Raw genomic sequence first — 20,759 nt, forward strand, 5'->3', positions numbered from 1 at the left:
GTTATTTTAGCAGCTGACCTTATTGCATATGCATTTGTAGGAGTTTCCTAATCCCTAAATGAATCATGCAAGGTGATTTACTAAGATTTGCACTAGTCAATTTACTGGTATTTGCGCCATTATTTTCCTCTTAAACCTGATGCTAATTTGCGCTGCTCCAAGTAGATTGCGTTGGTCATTATGGAAATGATCTGGCTGCATCTGTGTTCTTTAATTTGTCCGTCGTCAGTAGATCACGTGCAGAACTTTCCACTCCTATCTGCGCTTTTTTGGAATTGCGCTCTCACGCTAATTTTTCCCGTTTAGTAAATATGGCCCTCAGTTTGAAAACATCGACAGTGCAATAAATCTTCATGTACTTGGCATTACTTTAGAGTTCACCTCTAAAAGCCTCCACTGAAAAATAACAAACCCACAAGCTGCATATACAGAATTTGTGTGTGTCTAAGGCTTGAAATGGAGTGCCTACCCATGACCAGAGGGAGCGATGAAGTACAGACAGCAGTGCACTCGACTGTCGGGCATCTGGCGTCTATTGACGCGTGACTCCGCATTGAGGTAATCCTCAAATTTGCTGTCAATGTGGTCGGTGACAGGCTGCCAGCTACAGAACACATAATCGACATTGAGTTAACAAGGAAATGTAATATAAACAAATTAGCCAATTATTATTAACGCCAATATGAGGAGACTCTCAGCTTTTTACATGTGAAATGCAGAAAATACACTAAATCACACTTACCAGTTACTGTTATCAACGGCATCTCCAAAGCCTGGCGTGTCCACGATGGTGAGCAGCAGTTGAACTCCACCTTCTTTAATCAGCACCTTGGATTGCTCCACCTGAAAAAAACACAACAACACCATTCAAATGACCACAAAGCAACAATACATTAAATCACTACTAGCAAAACGCATAAAGCACAAAATCATAAATGTTGGTTTCTAAATTAATTCAAGGCTATAATAATAAAAATAAAAAGGTTACACTTTATTTTACAGTGCCGTAGTTACATTGTAAATACTCAAATAAGTACTGAGTACTATTAATTATCTACATGTACTTACTATAGAGTTACAGTTAGGGTTAGGGTTTGGTTTAGGGTTAGTTACTTGTAATTATGCATAATTTACTGTTATTACTATAGTAAGTACATGTAGTAACATGTAACTACGGCACTGTAAAATAAAGTGTTACCAATAAAAAAATGCAATAATAATAATAATAATAATAATAACAAAATTAATAATTAAAACAAATTGAAAAAAACAACAACAACCACCTGGCATTCTAGAATGAACAATCTGCACTGATAAAATGTAGGGCCTGTTCACACCAATCCCAATGTGACCAAAATACATGCTAATTCTCTGGAAAAATTTGCATTCACACACTTAGATGCAAAAAAATACATCTCATCTCATAATACTGATTTCACTTATTTTCATTTAAATACATTCAACAATAGCTTGTCATACCGTCTTATCTCTTATTTTAACTCCAATTGTTTGTAGCCTTGATCTTCTCAAAAACCAACATGTTCAGGTCAATGCCTTCCTTGAACAAGTTTTGGACACATGATCTGAAAGCTAACATCTTACTGGTTGACTGGGTTTTTGTACTAGATATGAAAATACACAAAAATTCAGGCTTGATGTAAACAGACCTTCAGCTTACAATCATGATGCTAATACAAAAAAGTCCTAAACTGAGCACAGTATCTGAACGATATACTGCAGTGGTCTCAATCTCAATTCCTGGAGGGCCACAGCTTTGCAGAGTTCAGCTCCAACCAGCTCCAACTCACACCTGCTTGGACGTTTCTAGTAATCCTGAAGACCTTGATTAGCTGGATCAGGTGTGCTTGATTAGGGTTGGGGCAAAACTGTTCAGAGCTGTGGCCCTCCAGGAATTGAGTTTGAGACCACTGATATACTGAAACCGCAAAAAACCCTCATTAGATCTACATGAATGAGCTGTTTTCAGAGAACAGATATGCAAACAGCATGATGTCCAAAACTCGTGATGAGCACATACGCTCAGATTTCCATTCAATCATGAAGTCAATATCAGGGCCTGCAGGGCTCAAACCATCCATTCAGGAGGTTTTTATATGCACAATTAAGAGCAGCAAAAAAGGGAATTTTCTGCTTCTGACATGAGTGTGGAACAGCCGATTGGCATTAAGCCTAACCCAAACCTTAACCCAAAGTTATTAAACCCTGCCATGAAACTTGCTCTATGGACAGGAATGATAACTCAAATAAAGTTGAAAACTCTTCTATCAAAAACAGGAGCTTCTAAGCCCATTACACATATTTTGAAACAGTCCGAGCTCAACAGATTCAGCCCACATGTGTGTAACCTCAGCTAAAACAAGCTCAAGCCCACACCTTTCCATGTGCACCATAAAGCAGCTGTGGTCTGAGATTGTGGCTTCTGGGTTTGGGTTGTTCAGGGCTGCATTTTATGATTTCCTCCTAAACAGCCCTCAGCGTTCCACAGCTCGGATGGACACCACTAAGCCCAGTGCAGGACATTCATTTCATGAAGCACAACCCCAAAATAAGAAACTTGGCCATGGTCGTCTTCCAAACAGCTGGGATGGAGGATCTACACTCATCTTGAACTGAGGCTGTTTTTAGACAGCATGCAAGCTCAAACTGATGACTTGTGTCCTTCATGTTGTGTTTTAAAGAGTTAGTTCACCCAAAAATGAAAATTCTGTCATTAATTACTCTCCCTCATGTCGTTCTACACCAGTAAGACCTTCGTTCATCTTCGGAACACAAATCAAAAATATTTTTGATAAAATCCGATGGTAGTGAGGCCTGCATTGACGGCAAGTTAATTTACACTTTCAAATGCCCAGAAAGATACTAAAGATATATTTAAAACAGTTCATGCAACTACAGTGGTTCAACCTTAATATTATGAATGAAGTGACAAGAATACTTTTTGTGTGCCAAAAAGACAGTATAATGACGTTATTCAACAATATAATAGTGAAGGGCAATTTCAAAACACTACTTCATGAAGCTTCGAAGCTTTACAAATCTTTTGTTTTGAATCAGTGGTTCGGAGCGCATATCAAACAATCTCAAACAAGATTTCAGTAAACAAGATATTGTTACATCATAAGTGTTTCGAAATTTCAATGGTTCACGTGACTTTGGCAGTGCTCCGAACCATTGATTCGAAACAAAAGATTCGTAAAGCTTTGAAGACTGTGAAGTAAAAAAATTTTTTTACAGATTTTTAAATAAAAATAAAAAATTTGATTCATTTTAAAATAATCTATTTCCCAATTATTTTAACAAGTATCAGGTAAAGAAATATAAAATTAATTAAAGCTGCAAGCAGCGATGAAAGCGCCCTCGCACCCCGGCTCACCGCCACCCGTTGGCCTTAGGAAAACAGTGAACAGTGGTCGACATGCATGTAAGCGAATGAATACAGGAGAATTATGCCAAAGTCATTTAAAAATGCCACACTTCCTGCTGCCAACAGGTGGCGCTTTGACCATAACCAAATATTGCGATATAGATGTGTTCAGGCCAGGACTTATCAAACACGTGGAGTTTGGAGCAGATCGGACATCATATGCCTGAGTTACAACAACTTCCTGTTTCATGGCGTTAATCACATACATTAGCACTTAGCCAAGTGTTGCATGATTTAACGTGTTTCTAGTATGTTTGGTACTTTGTGGCATATGATAACAATTGATGTGTATCTGGTTAAATCTCTATGAGGAGTTAATCACAGTGTAAAACATTTCATTTCCTGTTGCCTGCAGGTGGCGCTATGACTGTAACTGAATATTGTTATGAAGATGTCCTCAGGCCAGGACTCTAATAAAACATGTGAAGTTTGGGGCAGATCGGACATTGTTTGTTTGAGTTACAACAACTTCCTTTTTCATGGTGAAGCATCAGACTTTGTCATGCCACCATGGACACGCCTATCAGTGAAAACTCTAGATCTTCGCAATTTAACATCTCAAAGGCCTTTAGATTAGACTGACCAAAAATGACATTGATCTGATTAAATCTCTAGGAGGAGTTCGTTAAAGTACAACGTCTGGAAATGGCAAAAACTGCACAGATTTTGCAAAGAAAATTCAAACTATCTGACTTCCTGTTGGTTTTCAGATTTCACTCCAAGAGACTTTTTTGTAAGTAGTGGGCTGTTAGATGCGTGTACCAAATTTCATACCTGTATTTGAAACGTAGTGTCAGGGGCACTTTGTTGAACTTTTTTAGGTTGCGCTATCGAGCCATTTTGCCACACTTCATTCTGAAACCCATTTTAGACGTAAATTTTCACCACTTCTGACGCATCTGCAAAGTTTCATGAGTTTGAGTATATTTCGGCCCTCACAAAAGTGATTCACCTTACATGGCGAAACATCAGACTTTGTCGGTCACCACGGACACGCCCTTCAATGAAAACTCAAGATCTTTGCAATTTAACGTCTCAAAGGCCTTAAGATTAGACTGGCCATATATGATGTTGATCTGGTTTAATCTCTATGAGGAGTTAATCACAGTGTAAAACATGTCATTTCCTGTTGCCCCCAGGTGGCGCTATGACTGTAACTGAATATTGTCATATAGATGTCTTCAGGTCAGGACTCTAATAAAACATGTGAAGTTTGGGGCAGATCAGACATTGTATGCCCGAGTTACAACAACTTCCTGTTTCATGGCGAAACATCGAACTTTGTCAGGCCGTCACGGACACGTCCTTCAGCGAAAACTCTAGATCTTCGCAATTTAACATCTCAAAGGCCTTTAGATTAGACTGACCAAATATGATGTTGATCTGATTAAAGCTCTAGGAGGAGTTCGTTAAAGTACAACATGTGGAAATGGCAAAAACTGCCAACATTTTGTAGAGAAAATTCAAAATATCTCACTTCCTGTTGGGTTTACAAACTTTGCACCCAGGGGCTTTTTTGTAGGTATTGGCCGGTTACATCTGTGCTCGGGCCCTAATTAGAGCAATTGTTGTGTTATTTACTATCAAATTAAATATTGTGATATGAATGCTGGCTTTATATCAGCCACACTGCTCACACTGCTTTGCCATCAAAACCTATAATTCAAGTGAATTCCGATTCCACGAAAATCCTCACAAAGCACTCAATGGCTTATTTTAAAGAATTAGAATGGAAAAGGGTAGCGTGAGCATTCTTCAAAAAATCTTTTTTTTTTTTTTGTCCACGGAAGAAAGGCATTATGAGGGCAAATATGAAGACAAGCAAATGTGGACAGTTTGATTTTTGGGTGAATATCCTCTTGCTAGACACACTCTCTCCCTCAGGCACCGCAGTAGCCTACCAATGGAAAAAAACACGCAATATGAGAGCACATTGGCTACATTTCTTTCTTCTCAGTTGAGGTGTTGTTTTCTAAACCATTAGCACTAGCTGAGAGGCCAAGGGGATATTTTGGAAACATGAGCAAGACGAGGCGCAAAGGCATACGTGCAACCACCACAGATCTGTCATTTGGTAAATTACCAACTCCACAGAACCAGGGAAAGAAAAAACCATGCATAAATGATTTTAAGGCTAGGAATGTAGAAGAAATCGCAATATCAGGAGGTCATCGGTTCTGGAATGCAAACTTTTTCCAGGCGAGCGTGATAATGCCTGCTGCCGCACACCTGCTGCTGGGTGTGTGGCGGATTCCTGTGCGCTTTACTGTCTGTGGTCAGCAGGTGACCTCAGATTAATCATACTACACTGTTCTGGTGAGCATTCCACTCAAGTCTCACTGTGAGCACTCGCCAACATACATACATCATATGCAATACTTATACAGCTGACCTCTGACCTGATGCTGATAAAAGTGCAGAGACCTGCTTATCTATAAAATCTAACAAGAACACATTCTTAAATAAATGTTGCATGTGTATAAATAGTTCAGTTTGATGGAATGAGATACGGATGGACAATGTCATTGAATTGAAAAATTCATATAGGTTCACCACTAGCATAACCATTTAAAAGTACAGATTTGTTTGGCTGGACATGAACTTTTTTAAAGACAATAAACAGTTCCATCGAGTCTCAAGGAATTATTTTGTGTGCTGACACGGCACTAAAACGGCACCCACAGAGGTGTACCGCAGAACATTTGGGGTGAAGTTCAGGTTGGCACGTCAAACACTGGAGCTTATAAATGGCAAGTGCAAAGACAGACAGCACTTTAAGTGTGATTTATCGCATAGCAAGACACCTTGCTCACCACCTGCTTGTAAAACGGTCCAAACGAGACACCTTGCCCCAGTAACAAACCCGTAAAGTTTTCTCTAACTTCCTCTGTCTGTACAGTAAACCACATTGGTTTCCATCAGACGCATGCTACTCATTTCATCACAAAAGTTTGTCGCAGAAATAAAAAAAAGAAATATAAACCACAAAAAAAAAAAAAAAAAGCTAACAGCCTGAGAAATGGGCAGAAGTTCTCACCTTTGCACCTTTGCACTTCCTCTAAAGAAATTCAATAGTCTTCATAAAATGATCTCCATCACACATACAGCTGTAAATTTTGTTTGCACAATTCTGTATGTAAAGACCGACAATCTGACTAATGCACAGACTTATATCAGTCCAGTGTTTACAAGTTTTCTTAACAGTTAGCAAGTGAGAAGTAAAAACTAATCATTGAATTTCACAAAGCTAATGAAGTATCAAAGCATGGATTCTAGCATAGCATTAAGATTTGCAAGTGAAGTGATTAAAGATTGCGCCCTATGCAGGGCTAATACCCCTGGGCACTGAAGTAAACATCAAAGCAGAAGCTAGTGGGTACACATTTCAAAAAGTATTCACTTCCCTGAGAATGGTCTAATTCCTTTGACAAATTGTGCCACACTTACTCATTTCAACAAATGAGGTATTTTGGTTGAAGTAAAGTGCTCACAATATGACAGTCAAGACTGTGAGATGCAAGCTGTCGAATGGAAAAAGGTCTTTTTAAAAATTGAACACCAACATTGTTCTTCTATGTAAACATGGCTAGATGCATGTCTGGCCGTTGTGCTTAAATCTTTTGAGGCATCTCATTTAAAAGTGGTACAAGTTAAAAGTCATCCAACTTTTTAAAAAAATGTCTTCAAGACCACAATTCATTTTTACTTTTTGCATTCCACAACAATGCAAAACGCTTTCTGTTAGCTCTTTTCTACCAAAATAGTTTGTGTTCTCTAAGCCAGAGCCTGTTTTTAGTCAGGTGAAGTGGAGCCTGTCGCAAACTGGCCGTATATTTCCAGACATGAGGAACGAACAGTGACATAACGCTGCTACGTGTTGTTTTCCTGACTATAAAGTCCAAAGTATATTTAACTTTTTACACATACCCAAGTCAGCATACAGTGCGCGTGACGCAAGTATGAGTGTACTGTACATGCACAGTCAGATTTTTGTAACTGTGTATACTGTGTACGCACAGGTCGCACATGCATACTTAATTCTTTTTGCAGTAATTAGTTGATCCTCAAGGTGGCAACGGTGTCCTAGGGGTGTTGATTCACAAGATAGACAAAGAAAACCTGCATAAACAACGCATGCAAGGTACAGTGACAATGGAGGCCTACACTGACAACAGATTGTGTGAAGAGGTTAGAAAGTACCCTCATTTGTACAAATACATCATTAAAGAATACAAATATATTTACATGGGTTGTAACCCGTGGCAAGAGATTGCTCAAAACTGCACATGCTTCAAATTCTTGTGTATGTTTACCCAGGGCTTAAACTGTCTAAAAATCAAACAGTGTGCATCACAGTGTTTGTGCAGGCAGTGGGACACTTCTATTTCACAGTACTGGGAATTTGTTTTAGTGGAAGTGTTTTTACTATCATCTGTGCTTTTTGGAGATATATTGACAATGAAACAAAACAGTTGATTCATTCATAGTGGAACGTTATTACATTGCTCAACAAGACTGCCATAAACAGCGATGGCATTTCTCCGCACTCAGTCCCTGGCTCCAAGACTGGCAAGTTTTTAGGACCAGAGTTAAACCAATCTTTCTGGCCCAGAACCCCATTTTCTGCAGTAGAAACGCATGGAACGGTTCGAGAACGGACAAAGGCCGGGAACCCGCACTGGAACCATGTCAATGGAAAAGGGGTATGTGTGAACAGCTAAAAGGGTGCCTACTAGCATTATGCTCAGTCAGAGAACAAGCAAATCCATTGATTTCAAGGCATTGCAAGGATGCAGAGGACAAATAAAACAGTAACCAAAACTTTTGCTGCAATGCAGTTTGGTATTTGTTGACCAATGAGAATTTCAGACAGGCGGGTCAAGTTGTGTTTTGGAAAAACAATTGGCTGTATTCTAGCATCCCTTCCACTCCCTTTAAAAGGGATCGCACACATTCCTATGCTCAGTCTGACTACACAGCAGACATCACATTTTGGTAACATATTCTGATGAATGTAAGTAGAAGTCATGGAGTGATATGGGTCCTGTACAATATGGAAGGGTAAAAATTAACGTGCAGTGACATGTAGATGATATAGCACCGCTGTTATCCAGCTATGCTGAGAAACCAGAAAGACAGTGTTTCCTCTGCAGCCCTCTGATTCCTCTGCAAATAGATGAGCGAAGCCACATGCTGCAGGCAACAACTGAAAAAACATTTGGCTGGGTTTGACACTAAGGAACACTCTGACAGAGAAACTATGGCACTTTGACGTCTATTCAAAAATGAGCTGCCGTTTTAACATCTATTGGTGAAGACTTCAACCGTTTATTCACATCATCATGACAATGTTTGGAAAAGGAAAAAGAACATAAATAACTACATGGGCTTGATATTCACCTTGCCATGTCATAACCTGCCTTTGCCAAGAAACCGCAAGACTAGCACAGTCAATGGTACTTCCTTATAATACTTCCTGTGTTTGATTTTTATCACACCTCTGAGAGCTGCCTGTCTTAGACCTTGCAGTCTGAAACAACACTCGTCTTAGTAACTCAAGAAAGCAGCTGGACTTTAAACACACTTTAAAAAACCCTCTGACCAAAGAATTTCCATGATTTTCTAACAACTTTTCCTGTTGTTTAGATTACTAGATAAAAAAATCTTGACAATTTTATATAGATTGTACCAGTTGATGAACCATTACAGAAAAAAATAGAAAAAAAAGGTGAAAAGAAATGCATACTTTTTCAGTGTTAACTCATTTTCATGACTCTTAAAGGCCTGGAAATCACAATGTTCCTATTTTCCAAACAGAAATACAAGAAATAATACTTCAGCAACATTTTACTTTAAACATTTGTCACTTTTCAAGACTTTGTGTGAGCATGTGACTCAACAAACCAGCATGTGATTGATTGCTGAGATTAAAAGACTTTGTAAACACACCTCTTCATTTATATATGCAGTATCATAGATGTGGCAAATGCAAAGCCAATCCAAAGCATGTTAACATAAAGACAACACACTTGCAGGCTATAAAACATGTGAACAGACAAATCTGTTGTTGAACCAGAACTGTGAAATTTGTAAGGAATAATTGACGATGAACCTCTGAATTATTCGAAAAATAATGCCCAGCGAAGTGGACAATGTTTAGGAGTTTTATTGAGACATTTGACAGGTTTTTGTCCTTAAAATGCTCTTGTGTGTAGGACTAACAGCACACAACAAGTTTCTGTGAGAATTTTTCAGTGTGTCTGTACTGTATGTGTGTGCATTTGAGAGTGAAAGCAGGAGAAAGCATGCTTTCCCATAGATAATAAAGGGGATTTTTTTGAAAAATCATGAAAATAGTTGCTAGAATTATTCGCTCAGTCAATGTCTTTGTGGGTTTTGGTTCTTTTGCTGTTGTAGTCTGTAAGGAGCTTTTAAATAACTGCACACCTTGTCACTGCCTCGTAGTCTAAATTAAAAATAATGTCTGAACTATTAGAAAAGTTTGTTCAAATCCTACTTTTGCAAACATCCCTAGTAAACAAGCACTGTATTGTTAAGCTACACGTTTATTGTAGTAATAAACAATGTTGTTAGGAACTTAGGTTAGATTCATGTTCTTAAACGTTCAGATGCATAAAATGTACCATGTTGGACTGATGTGTCATGATTTTGGTAGATGATGACCAGTTTTATGTTCACTTCAGGACGCTGTTGTTTTAGGAAGTTGCTTCAACAACTGCTTGAACAACAAAAACAAAAAGCATCACAATGACCTGAGGTGTGATCACCCAACCCATGACTTCTGTCTTACGAAACAATTCCAAATCAATGACATCATCCTGATAATTACACCACACCAGTGTAATCACTCAGCAACTATGCACAAATGGTGAGAACATCTTGACTGGCTTTAAACGGTCTGAAATTCCATCTGTGAATGGACTGGAGTGGGAAAACAAGCACAGTTATGACTCGCCAATTTTGATTGGTCTTTGTGCTTCCTGTGTTGATGGAAAAAATGATAGTATTCACCAAGCCACAAATAGTCAGCAGCTAGCGTGGGCTGTCCTCTTCTCACCTGACCTGATGTCAACTGAGGTGGTGAGGTCTGGATAAATGTCTTAAGCAACTGTCAGACATATGGTGTCAGAAATGGCAGCAGAAACCAAGCAACTACAGAGCATCATCAGCACCAGCCCCAATGAAGTCACTAATTTGGGGTGTGGTTTAAAGTCAACAGAAAAACCCACTCGATAATAACATACTTCTCATTTGAACAAGTAAAACTGGTGCACATCACAATGAAACAGAAGTTTCGACAGATCTTTTATTCAGTATTGTGACGTGCATCTGAGTGTAGCAGATTTTCAGAAAAAAGTAAGACAGGGACTTGACAAAAGTGCAGGCAAATGAATGGGAGTTTGCAGTGACAGGGTTTAATTGGACTAAATGATTAGAGAAGTTCAGAACACTTTACCAAAGAAAAGACTGTTGTTTCACAAAAAAGAAAAGATTGAGTTATGACATTTTGATTAAACATTACAAGGTCCAAAAAATTAAAACATTAAATAAATAAATGAATAATAATAAAATAAAATGCATGGACGAATCATTCACAATAACAGCAATAACATCTATTTTCATTTCACTTTAATTCACTTTTCCCAAAGTAATTTGTGTTTTATGTTTGGCAGCCCTAAAAAACTAAAATCAAGAATAAAAAAATAAGTAAAAATAATGATTTAGAACGCACTAAAATGAAAAATCAGTGCCGAAATTTCAGGATGCACTTGGCTGAAAACCGAAACTGAACAACAACTTTCAGTAAGCTGTAATGCATCTTTCAACATACCTTCTGATGTTCAACCATGTTTATTTTGTGATGTAGTAAAGAGGAGATGAGATGATCAGTTCATGTGCTGCTTGAACTAAGTGGCTACAGTGATCTGTCACACCATATTTAAAGAGCATATTAGTGGTGGGCCATTATCGGCATTAACATGCTGCGTTAACGTGAGACTCTTATCAGGTGATAAAAAAAATAATATCGCCATTACTCTATTCTCAAAGTTGGGTTGGGAGCTGGGTCTATACTACGCAAGCTATGATGACTTTCACCTTGACATTTTAGCGCGGATGTACACCTAGCCGAATTGACCCTTCGCAAAGACCCGCCCCCCCCTTAGTTACTGTTGCTTTGTCCCACAAGCCATGGCGCTGTCACGCCACACACAGTGATAAATGCATCACGGAGCAAAGAGGACACTGACAACACGTCGACAGACAAGACAGAGCAGGTTACTTATGATATTAAACAAAGTCCCAGCTTTCAAACTGTGTAGTTTTTTTAAGAAATTCAAACAAAAAACGTTTTGTTGCTCTTTAATGTTGTGACCATGTAGCGCCTCAGCTCAAGAGGCTTGTAAACCGATCATCTCTTACTACGAGTCCATTTATAGCATCAAATAAACATGAATAAACATGAGAATCAAACGGGGAAAGATGTCAATATACACAATTTTTCAAGTTTAACTCAACCAAGGCTTTGTCGGACAAAATGGCGGATTACTTTTAGTCATTATTTGGGTAGCATACATATTCTGAATGTTTTCGGCAGAATTCAAATGAGCCATTTTAATCTAGATTAATTCCAAGATTACAGTGAGATTAATCTAGATTTAAAAAATTAATCTATGCCCACCACTAATTTTTTTATATATATATATATATATATATATATATATATATATATATATATATATTATATTATATTATATTATATTATATTATATTATATTATATTATATTATATTATATTATATTATATTATAATTATATATATATATATATATAATTATATATATATATATATATATATATATATATATATATATATATATATATAATTATATATATATATATATATATATATATATATATATATATATATATATATATATATATATATATATATATATATATATATATATTATATATATATATATATATATATATTATATATATATATATATGAAGAGTTTGGTTCCAAAACGCGATAAACGCCATTTTCAAAAAATTGAGTTTCCGCCAAAATCAGTATTGTATCTGGTCGGTATTGAAAAGTCATTTATTAATTTTGCGCAAAATGCGATATCCGTCGTGTTATTCTGTCATGTTTTCTCCCTTTCTTCCCAAAACGCGACAAACGCCAGTCTCCTTTTTCTGCAGAACGTGATATATCCGCTCTCAACCAATCACAGCGCACCATTCCACGCACTGTAAACATTAAAGGCTTTTTTTAAAAGCCGTTTTTAATACAAATGTACTCGGAAAAAAAGTGTGTTTATTAAACCGTGCGGTGGCACCAGATACTCTTTAATCGGTAATGACAAATAATTCATAACATTAACAAGATGACCATTTTGGGAGCGACGGTTGAATGTATTTTTAGTAACATGGGTGAATATAAGATAAATATTGGCAAAGTTTAGACTCTGTCATATATGTGAATCAACTTACTTTGTTGTGTATTTTCAATTTGAAAAATAATTTTTATATTGACGAATTAATTGCATTTTGAAAAAAAAAAAGTGTCATGGATTTATTGCATTTTGGGAAAAACAAATAATACGTTTTTATAATAAACTTTTTAAAATCAAAATGTAGATTTGATTTTTTAATGTTTTTATATCCAAAAGATGCTATCTGAAAGTTTGAAACAGAAAATAGGGGTTTTCATCTTGCCACTTACTTGGTAAAGAAAACACCTTTTTACTCAAAATAATCAAAATGGAGTTATTGCATTTTGGAACCAAACTCTTCATATAACTATATATATATATATATATATATAACTATATAACTATATAACTATATAACTATATAACTATATAACTATATATATATAACTATATAACTATATATATATAACTATATATATATAACTATATATATATAACTATATATATATATATAACTATATATATATAACTATATATATATAACTATAACTATATATATAATATATATAACTTTAAAATGCAATGATCAACTGTGTGCAGTTTTATTTAATTTTTTAGTTTATTATATATAAATATATATATATAAAATAAACTAAAAAATTAAATAAAACTGCACACATTACAGGTCTTTTATTGTTGAAAAATTACTATAAAGATTTTTTTTAGAAAGATATTAACTGATGAATCACAGCAAAACCAACATGTATTAAAGTAAATGAGGCTGATTTTGATTTTATACTGACTTTAAATGCAATGATCAAGTGTTTGGGATGAAAACAAACTTCTGTAATCTCAGAAAAATTACCACAGGACATTGCCATTAAGAAAGTCTCAGTAAACAAAAAGACATTTTATTTTGAAAATGATCTAAATGTCATTTTGTAGTCTTTCAAAGAGGTCAATGCTTCAGTTATCCACGCTCCAATGAAAAGGTCAGAAAAGGTAGAGTAGAACAGAGGATAAAGACATGATGAAGAGCTTCACTGCACCTTCAAGCATCTCTTGACAGAGTCTGATATCATAGAGGGCAAAACTCTGTTGTCGGTTCAGATGTCCGCAGGTATGAAGTTCTGGACACATCACTGCTCTGCCAAACCCTCAGCTTTCAACACACTCATATATCTGACCGCAAAAGTCTACAGTACTTTTTTTTTTACACTAGTATTTCATTCCAAATGTTGCCATTATCACTCACTGACGATTAGCATTATTGACATACTACTTGAGTTTAATACAAACAGACAAATTTTTGTATTAAGGGATTGAACAGACACACACACTCATCTTTCAAACTGTCACAACATATTCACATCTCAATGGCAAGCATATCCAGTTAGAGAGCTGCCAACACTTTACATAAACAACATAACTAGTCTCAATGAGCACTCCCGAATAAACACACATAAGACTGAAATAGTCAGGACACTGGTGCCAGACCACAGAGAGGGTAGTTAACGTGTGCCATCTTAATCACAGCTATTAGACACACACACACACACACACACGCACGCACGCACGCACGCACACACAGAGCTGTTTTGAGCTGTTCAGTTTGACAAGAGTGATGCAACAGTGTGAAACGTCAGTGATGAAGCTTCTCTTTCTGTTCTGCTCCTCATGTACAAATCACTAAAATACTGATTGTCTGAATCACTTCCCAGAATTCTCTGAGGCAAACAACCACACACAAGTTCATTGTTATTGTGCAGGACAGGACAGAACAGACACCAGAGATACAATCAGTTTTATCTGACAGCAGAGGCTTCAGATTCTTAGACTGGTATTTCATCAGCATGTAAACTCAGTTCACACACTCAAATTGTAATGTAATTTATTCCTGCAATGGAAAAGCTGACTTTCAGCAGCCATGACTCCAGTCTTCAGTGTCACATGATCCTTCAGAAATCATTCTAAAATGCTGATTTGCTGCTCAAGAAACATTTCTTCTTATCAATGTTATCAGATATCGCCCAGCCCTAGTCAATAGTCAATCATGGAACAGACAACATTTAAGGTTATAGGTTTATGTAATATAGTTTGTGCAGTTAATATAGGTCATATAAATCCCCTATATACAGTAGTCACATTATAAATAGATATACTTCTGTTTTATTTATGCTGGTATATTTGATTATTAGATTATCGATTACAAGTACAAATACTTTTTAAATTGGCTCAGTATTGAAAGTAATAACTGTGCAAGTGATTTCGGTTATACATTGTAGTCATGGTTGCCATGGTTACATCTTTTTATGGGGGGAGGGGGTATTAGCATTAATAACACATGGCATCTGTCAATTCACTTGCATGCATTTATGGGCGGATTTTGACCTTTCCAATATGGCAGACTCGCTGATGTAGGACAGCAATTAGCAACAGCTGCCAATGAATCATCTAGTTGTTCATATCTATGGTATAACAGCATGTCATGTTATTCAGTCAGTATGTTAATCTCATGTGGCAGTGGTGAAAAAAAATGAAGGGCATCTCATCAATGGAAACTATGTTTCCCTGAGATTAATCCAGATATAAACCTAGCCCTAATCCTTCACCTGACATTAGCCAAGAGCAGTATGATATCAAAACTGACCCATTTCTACTAAAGTATCACTTCCTGAACTATCAGCATAAACATTATTAAGCTCAATGGAATCATTCTGATTAGAGATTAATTTGTTTAGCCTAGGGCTGCCCGATTATGGCTTAGTGCAATTACCAAATCTCAAACACTGTGATTTAATTAAACATATGCACTGTGCATTTCAGAGTAAAGTGCAGCATTGTGTTCATTTACACGATTATCTGCCGGTGTTATTACTATTATAAAGCTACATTGATATATAATATCACAAAATTTGGGCCAAATTATGAAGCCCTGCAAACAAGCACAGCAAACCTGGATTTAAAAAATGGCTATATGTGACAGCCATCTGCCTGAACATCAAGTATATGTGGTTAATTTCTGTGAGATTGCAAAGCATTTCAGTGCATCATGTGCAAACACATCTTTATGTAACCGTGCTATCATATGACTATCAAGGACACAATGTTACACAATCTTCTCAATCTTTTGCATAGTTTTTCTCAAATCTACAGATTCTAAGAAAAAAAACAACACCTCATGAAAATGGTCCACATGACCACTAAGGCTGCGTTTACACTGGCACAAAAAATCCGATCTTTTGCTCAAATGTGACACAGATCGGAATTAGCGGCACACGTGTAAACACATGAGATCCAATTTTTTCGCATCCGATCTGAGCCACTTCCAAATGTGGTTTTAAATCCAATACAAATCCAATCTCTGGACATGCGACCGAAGCTCAGCGCCGCGTCTCAGACAACTCAAAGGTATCGCACACCGGCTGCGCACATTATATACGCGCGAGCTCAATTTTGAATCGACTCCTGATAAAAGAGCTGCATGATGGGAGTGTTTTATGTCAACTGGGAAACGTTACATATGCCTATGCATTAATATTTCGCACTGAGGTTAGTGTACATGGAAAAATGGCACAATAGAGCAAAATGAAAGAAAAGTCTACACTTATTATACATCTTTAGACTTTATTCAAGCTGTTAAACTAAGAATGTTAAACTGATATATCTTGCAGCACAGGGTGAAGTCAGTATGTACATTAATGACAATTTGAGAGAAATATAATATACATTTAATGTAAAACAATGTACATGGCGCTCTGTGGTGCGGCAGGATTTTGAACAACTTCCTGAGTCGTAGCTGGGCGCCGCGGACAGGTGCCGAATGTCGCTGCCGGTGTGCGTACACTCATAGAAAACAATGCGTTTGAATTTTAAAGACGTGACGCGGCGCTGAGCTTCGCGTCTGGTGTAGATAAAATAACAAACGCAAATTACCTTTATTTTCCAGTCTATATTCGTTCAGTCAAAAGATCGGATCTGTGCATTAAGCCTTGCAGTGTAAATGCAGCCTAAGAAAACACCTGCAAAAACACCTGAAATGTGTGAATAGTGTGACATTGTAATCACCGCATTCTTTACAATAGCTGACATACCACATACCACAAAAGCCTGTGAGGGATCATGGGTAACACCTGTGTTTCATAGTGATTGACAATGCCTGTCAATCCAGTTCTAATGCTCACTGAATAGGTTGTTTGCACATGACGTCACAGCAGCAGCGCGAATGAGTCTGGAGGGCAGGGAGTGATTTTTCTATATAGGAATCCTATTAAAAACTCAAAATTCGTATGTTTTGCGTCGTTTATGGTTGCTCAAATCGATAAAACCGAGAAGCCAGAAGGTGTTTATATCGTTTACATAACTTTTACCATTTTTATAACTTATATCATTTTTTACCTTTTAAAGTTGTCGCCTTTAATAGCGTTTTGCGTCTGCTGATACTGAAATGAATATGGATACCTGCTTACCTTATTTGTTTTTGACTTGGTTAAATATCCACATTCTTCATGGTATCATTTGCAGGGAAGAGAAGCTATTTTATCCCATTGAATGATAATTTGGTGTTTTCGTTTAAGTTTTGTAGTATTCCGTTCACAATATTGATCTGGTTACCATGAGAACAGTGTCAAGCGCTGCTGCTTCAGCCATCATATGGTAGAAAATGTCCAAATAAATAAATGTTTAACAAGCTGACAGAAGTTGATTCAACAACAAAGAAAACACTTTCAAAAACACTCAGCTATGTGATTATTTTATTGAGTGATAGGGAGTGGGTTAAATCAGTGACATTATTAGATTATATATACGGCGTCTTCCCGTCACCTCCTCAACCTGCTTCCCTTAGTGTGTTTTTACACGTAGGCTATAGGCAACAACTGTATTACACCGTCCAGTTTTTTCTTTGAACGATGATGTGAGCTCCTGTTGCAATTCTCGATTCAGCAAAAATGACCAACAATGGAGACATTTTTCACAATCACGACAGAAAATCAAAATATTGCCCTAACTTCACTAGTAGAAAGGCAGCGCGATATAAACAAACACAGACTAGAACTGAACACGTGACGGCAGCTTCACATTCTCTATATCTACCTCCTCGATGGCAGGAAAGTATTTCAATTCAGTGGAAAAAAGTTTGATACTAGGCTGACACCAGAATACTGCTGATTCGGCAAGAGATTCAACTCTACACACAGCAGACTGAGGCATATGTGATCCAGATGCGAGAAACAGCTCTATATAGTTCTGCAGGGATTACATATTATTGTAGGCCAAAACCCAGAAACAAGTTGCATTTTAGCACTTCTGGTTCCATTGTCCTTAAGTCGATGGATTTTTAATGCGTTTTTTGTTAAACACAGACTTTATTTCAGGCATTTAACACAAACTAGTTTCACATCTTATTCTATGACATAAAATACATCAGTAATATGTTTTTTTTCTTAAAAGCTTTTACTCTTTTTGAAAAAGAAAGCTGCTAACAAGTGTCTAAATGGGACTACAGAAGTACAGGTTTTCTGGGACATTAAGGGTGTGTTCACACTTGGTTCGTTTGGTTCATTTGGTCCGGACCAAAGCAGAAAAAAAAAAAACATTTAGTTCTAGTCCGATTAGCGTTCAGATTGGCAATTTTATCACCAGACCAAAAGATACTGAACCTTAAGGCATGGGGATACATTCACAACGTGACTGGATTTTATGACGTACTGCCTATTTTGAGACAGAACTTACCGAACATCCAAAACAATGCTGTGTGCTGAGGTAAATGGGCTTGTTGTGTGTGTGTGTAGCGGTGCGTGGCCTGCATGTGATGGTATTTTGGGCAGCTGGAAAATCGTGAAAGCTTATAAAATGTGTAAAGTAGTCAAAACAGCGGCGGGAATCCATCCGTCATACACACAAACGATCTGCTGCGTGGAGACGCGCGTCTGATGCCTGTCATGGGCAGACTCGCGTCTATGACGAGAAAAACCGACATGCGTGAGGATTCTGTCCATTTTAGGGTCTTGTCTTCCTGTTTTTGGTTCATTACATGTCTTTGGTCCGTGTTGCGTTCATATATCATCCGAACCGAGTTCGTTTGGAAGCAGACCGAGACCCATCTTTTCAGCGGTCTCGGTCCGCTTGTTTGGTGCGCACCAGGGTTCGGATGGCAGCGTTCACATATGTTCACATGAACCGCACTAACCGAGCAATCGCACCAGGGTTCGTTTTAATCGAACCAAACATGACAAGTGTGAACGCACCCTAAATGTCATTACACTGAAGAGGTAAACTCCTAGTCCACTTTCACAGCCTCATTGTGTTTATAATAATGCTTTTGCAAACTATTCTAACTAAACATTTCAGGGAAAATGTTTTTAAATTAAGTTGTCAGAAGCTTAATGGTGGCGAGTTCCAGAAGCCAACTTAAAAATCCTAATGGGTTTTTGTCAAGGAAACCAGGGTGATGCGAACTTATGGACTGGCCAACAAAAATTTAGCACTTTGTAGTGATCTCATGGTAAAAAGAGGATACATCCGTATGCTGAGTGGATCTTACCTGAACAGTTTTCTTGATTCTGTGAGAGGGTCCAGGATACTCTGGTGAATACAAGTCTGTCAGAAACAGGGAGTTGATGAGTGTAGACTTCCCCAAACCTGATTCTCCTGCAGGACAGAGAATAAGACATTACGTCAGGATGTGACTCACTCATCACTTCTGTTGTTTGTGAGGACTGTGTGGAATTTCAGTCTGCAAATTTCCACAGAATCTGAAGAGCCATCATTTTTTCTGGATTCTGTTTTAATGGTTTAATATTACGTTTTAAATCACCAAAATGATTATTTTTTATTATTTTTTCCATGCTTATTTTTTTGCAAATTCCAATTTTTTACATTTTGTTTTAATTTTTCTGTGATTTCTTACAAAGAAAGAAATCAAAAAAGAAAAAGTGATTCAAAAAGAAAAACAATATATAATTGCTTTCCTTATTCAAACTGACTTTTTCTCCTATGAATATATGATTGATCTGAAGAATGAAAGCTGTATTATATACACTTGGAAAATTATATGAGCAATATCACACTCATAGCCATGCAAAATGGCACTATATCTATATCAGATGAGCTGCAGTGTTGATTTTGTATGAAAAGATTACACAAAAACTCGAATTAATGAAAGGCAATAAATGTGAAATTAAAGCACTTTCAAGTACCTTTTCATAAAAATGGCTGTTTTCAAGGGTTTTCCAGGAAAGAAGTCAAATTCAAGTACTTCAAGCTCTTTAAGCACCTATAAGCAACCCTGTACTTTCGATTGTTAATTCAAAATTTGCCAAATTCTGTGACATTTCACGTTACACAATAAATTCTATTTTAAGAACTGGATTCCATGATTCTGTCCACGTTTTCCACATGGCAGAAATCATAGGGCCCTATAAGGAACATCATTGCAAATCTACCAAACTCAGCGCTTGGAATGTCTGAGATTCTGCAGTTTTTTAAACTTTAAAAACAGGAAATCAGTCTGGAGGAGTGGCATAATGTAATCAGCTTTGACATGAACTTATATGGGGTCGCTTGCTGAGTGTGGGAATCGCAGACGGCATTTGAAATTTGTGGAATTCCATGAACCACAAGAGAATACTATTTATCTGGATAGATGGAGAGAAAATCTAAACAGTCTGAAACTCAGACTCAATATGATAAAGTGCAAACCAGGAGAAGAACCAGAGGGTGAGCTGAGAACCAAGATAAACAAAGAGGATGCTCAAAAAACAAAACAAACTTTATTAGTGGTGTTTGCTAAGACAAGCATCACTATCACCATCACTCATACTTAACCTTTGTTGTGTTAAACTGTGCTGGAT

General features: G+C 37.0%; 1 protein-coding gene across 4 annotated transcripts in view; it reads right to left on the bottom strand.

The window, feature by feature from the left end:
- septin7a (septin 7a) overlaps nucleotides 1-20,759 on the bottom strand; it is a 48,710-nt gene that overhangs the window by 18,770 nt on the left and 9,181 nt on the right. For all 4 annotated transcript variants that reach the window (XM_067361561.1, XM_067361560.1, XM_067361559.1 and 1 more), the window contains exons 2-4: nucleotides 19,451-19,557; nucleotides 743-843; nucleotides 470-604 (exon numbers count right to left, since the gene is read on the bottom strand). In XM_067361561.1, coding sequence (XP_067217662.1) covers nucleotides 470-604; nucleotides 743-843; nucleotides 19,451-19,557 — 343 coding nt within the window. The remainder of the gene's footprint in view (nucleotides 1-469; nucleotides 605-742; nucleotides 844-19,450; nucleotides 19,558-20,759) is intronic.

Source organism: Chanodichthys erythropterus, chromosome 15 (genome assembly GCF_024489055.1).
Source record: "Chanodichthys erythropterus isolate Z2021 chromosome 15, ASM2448905v1, whole genome shotgun sequence".
In the NCBI taxonomy this organism is placed as follows: domain Eukaryota; kingdom Metazoa; phylum Chordata; class Actinopteri; order Cypriniformes; family Xenocyprididae; genus Chanodichthys; species Chanodichthys erythropterus.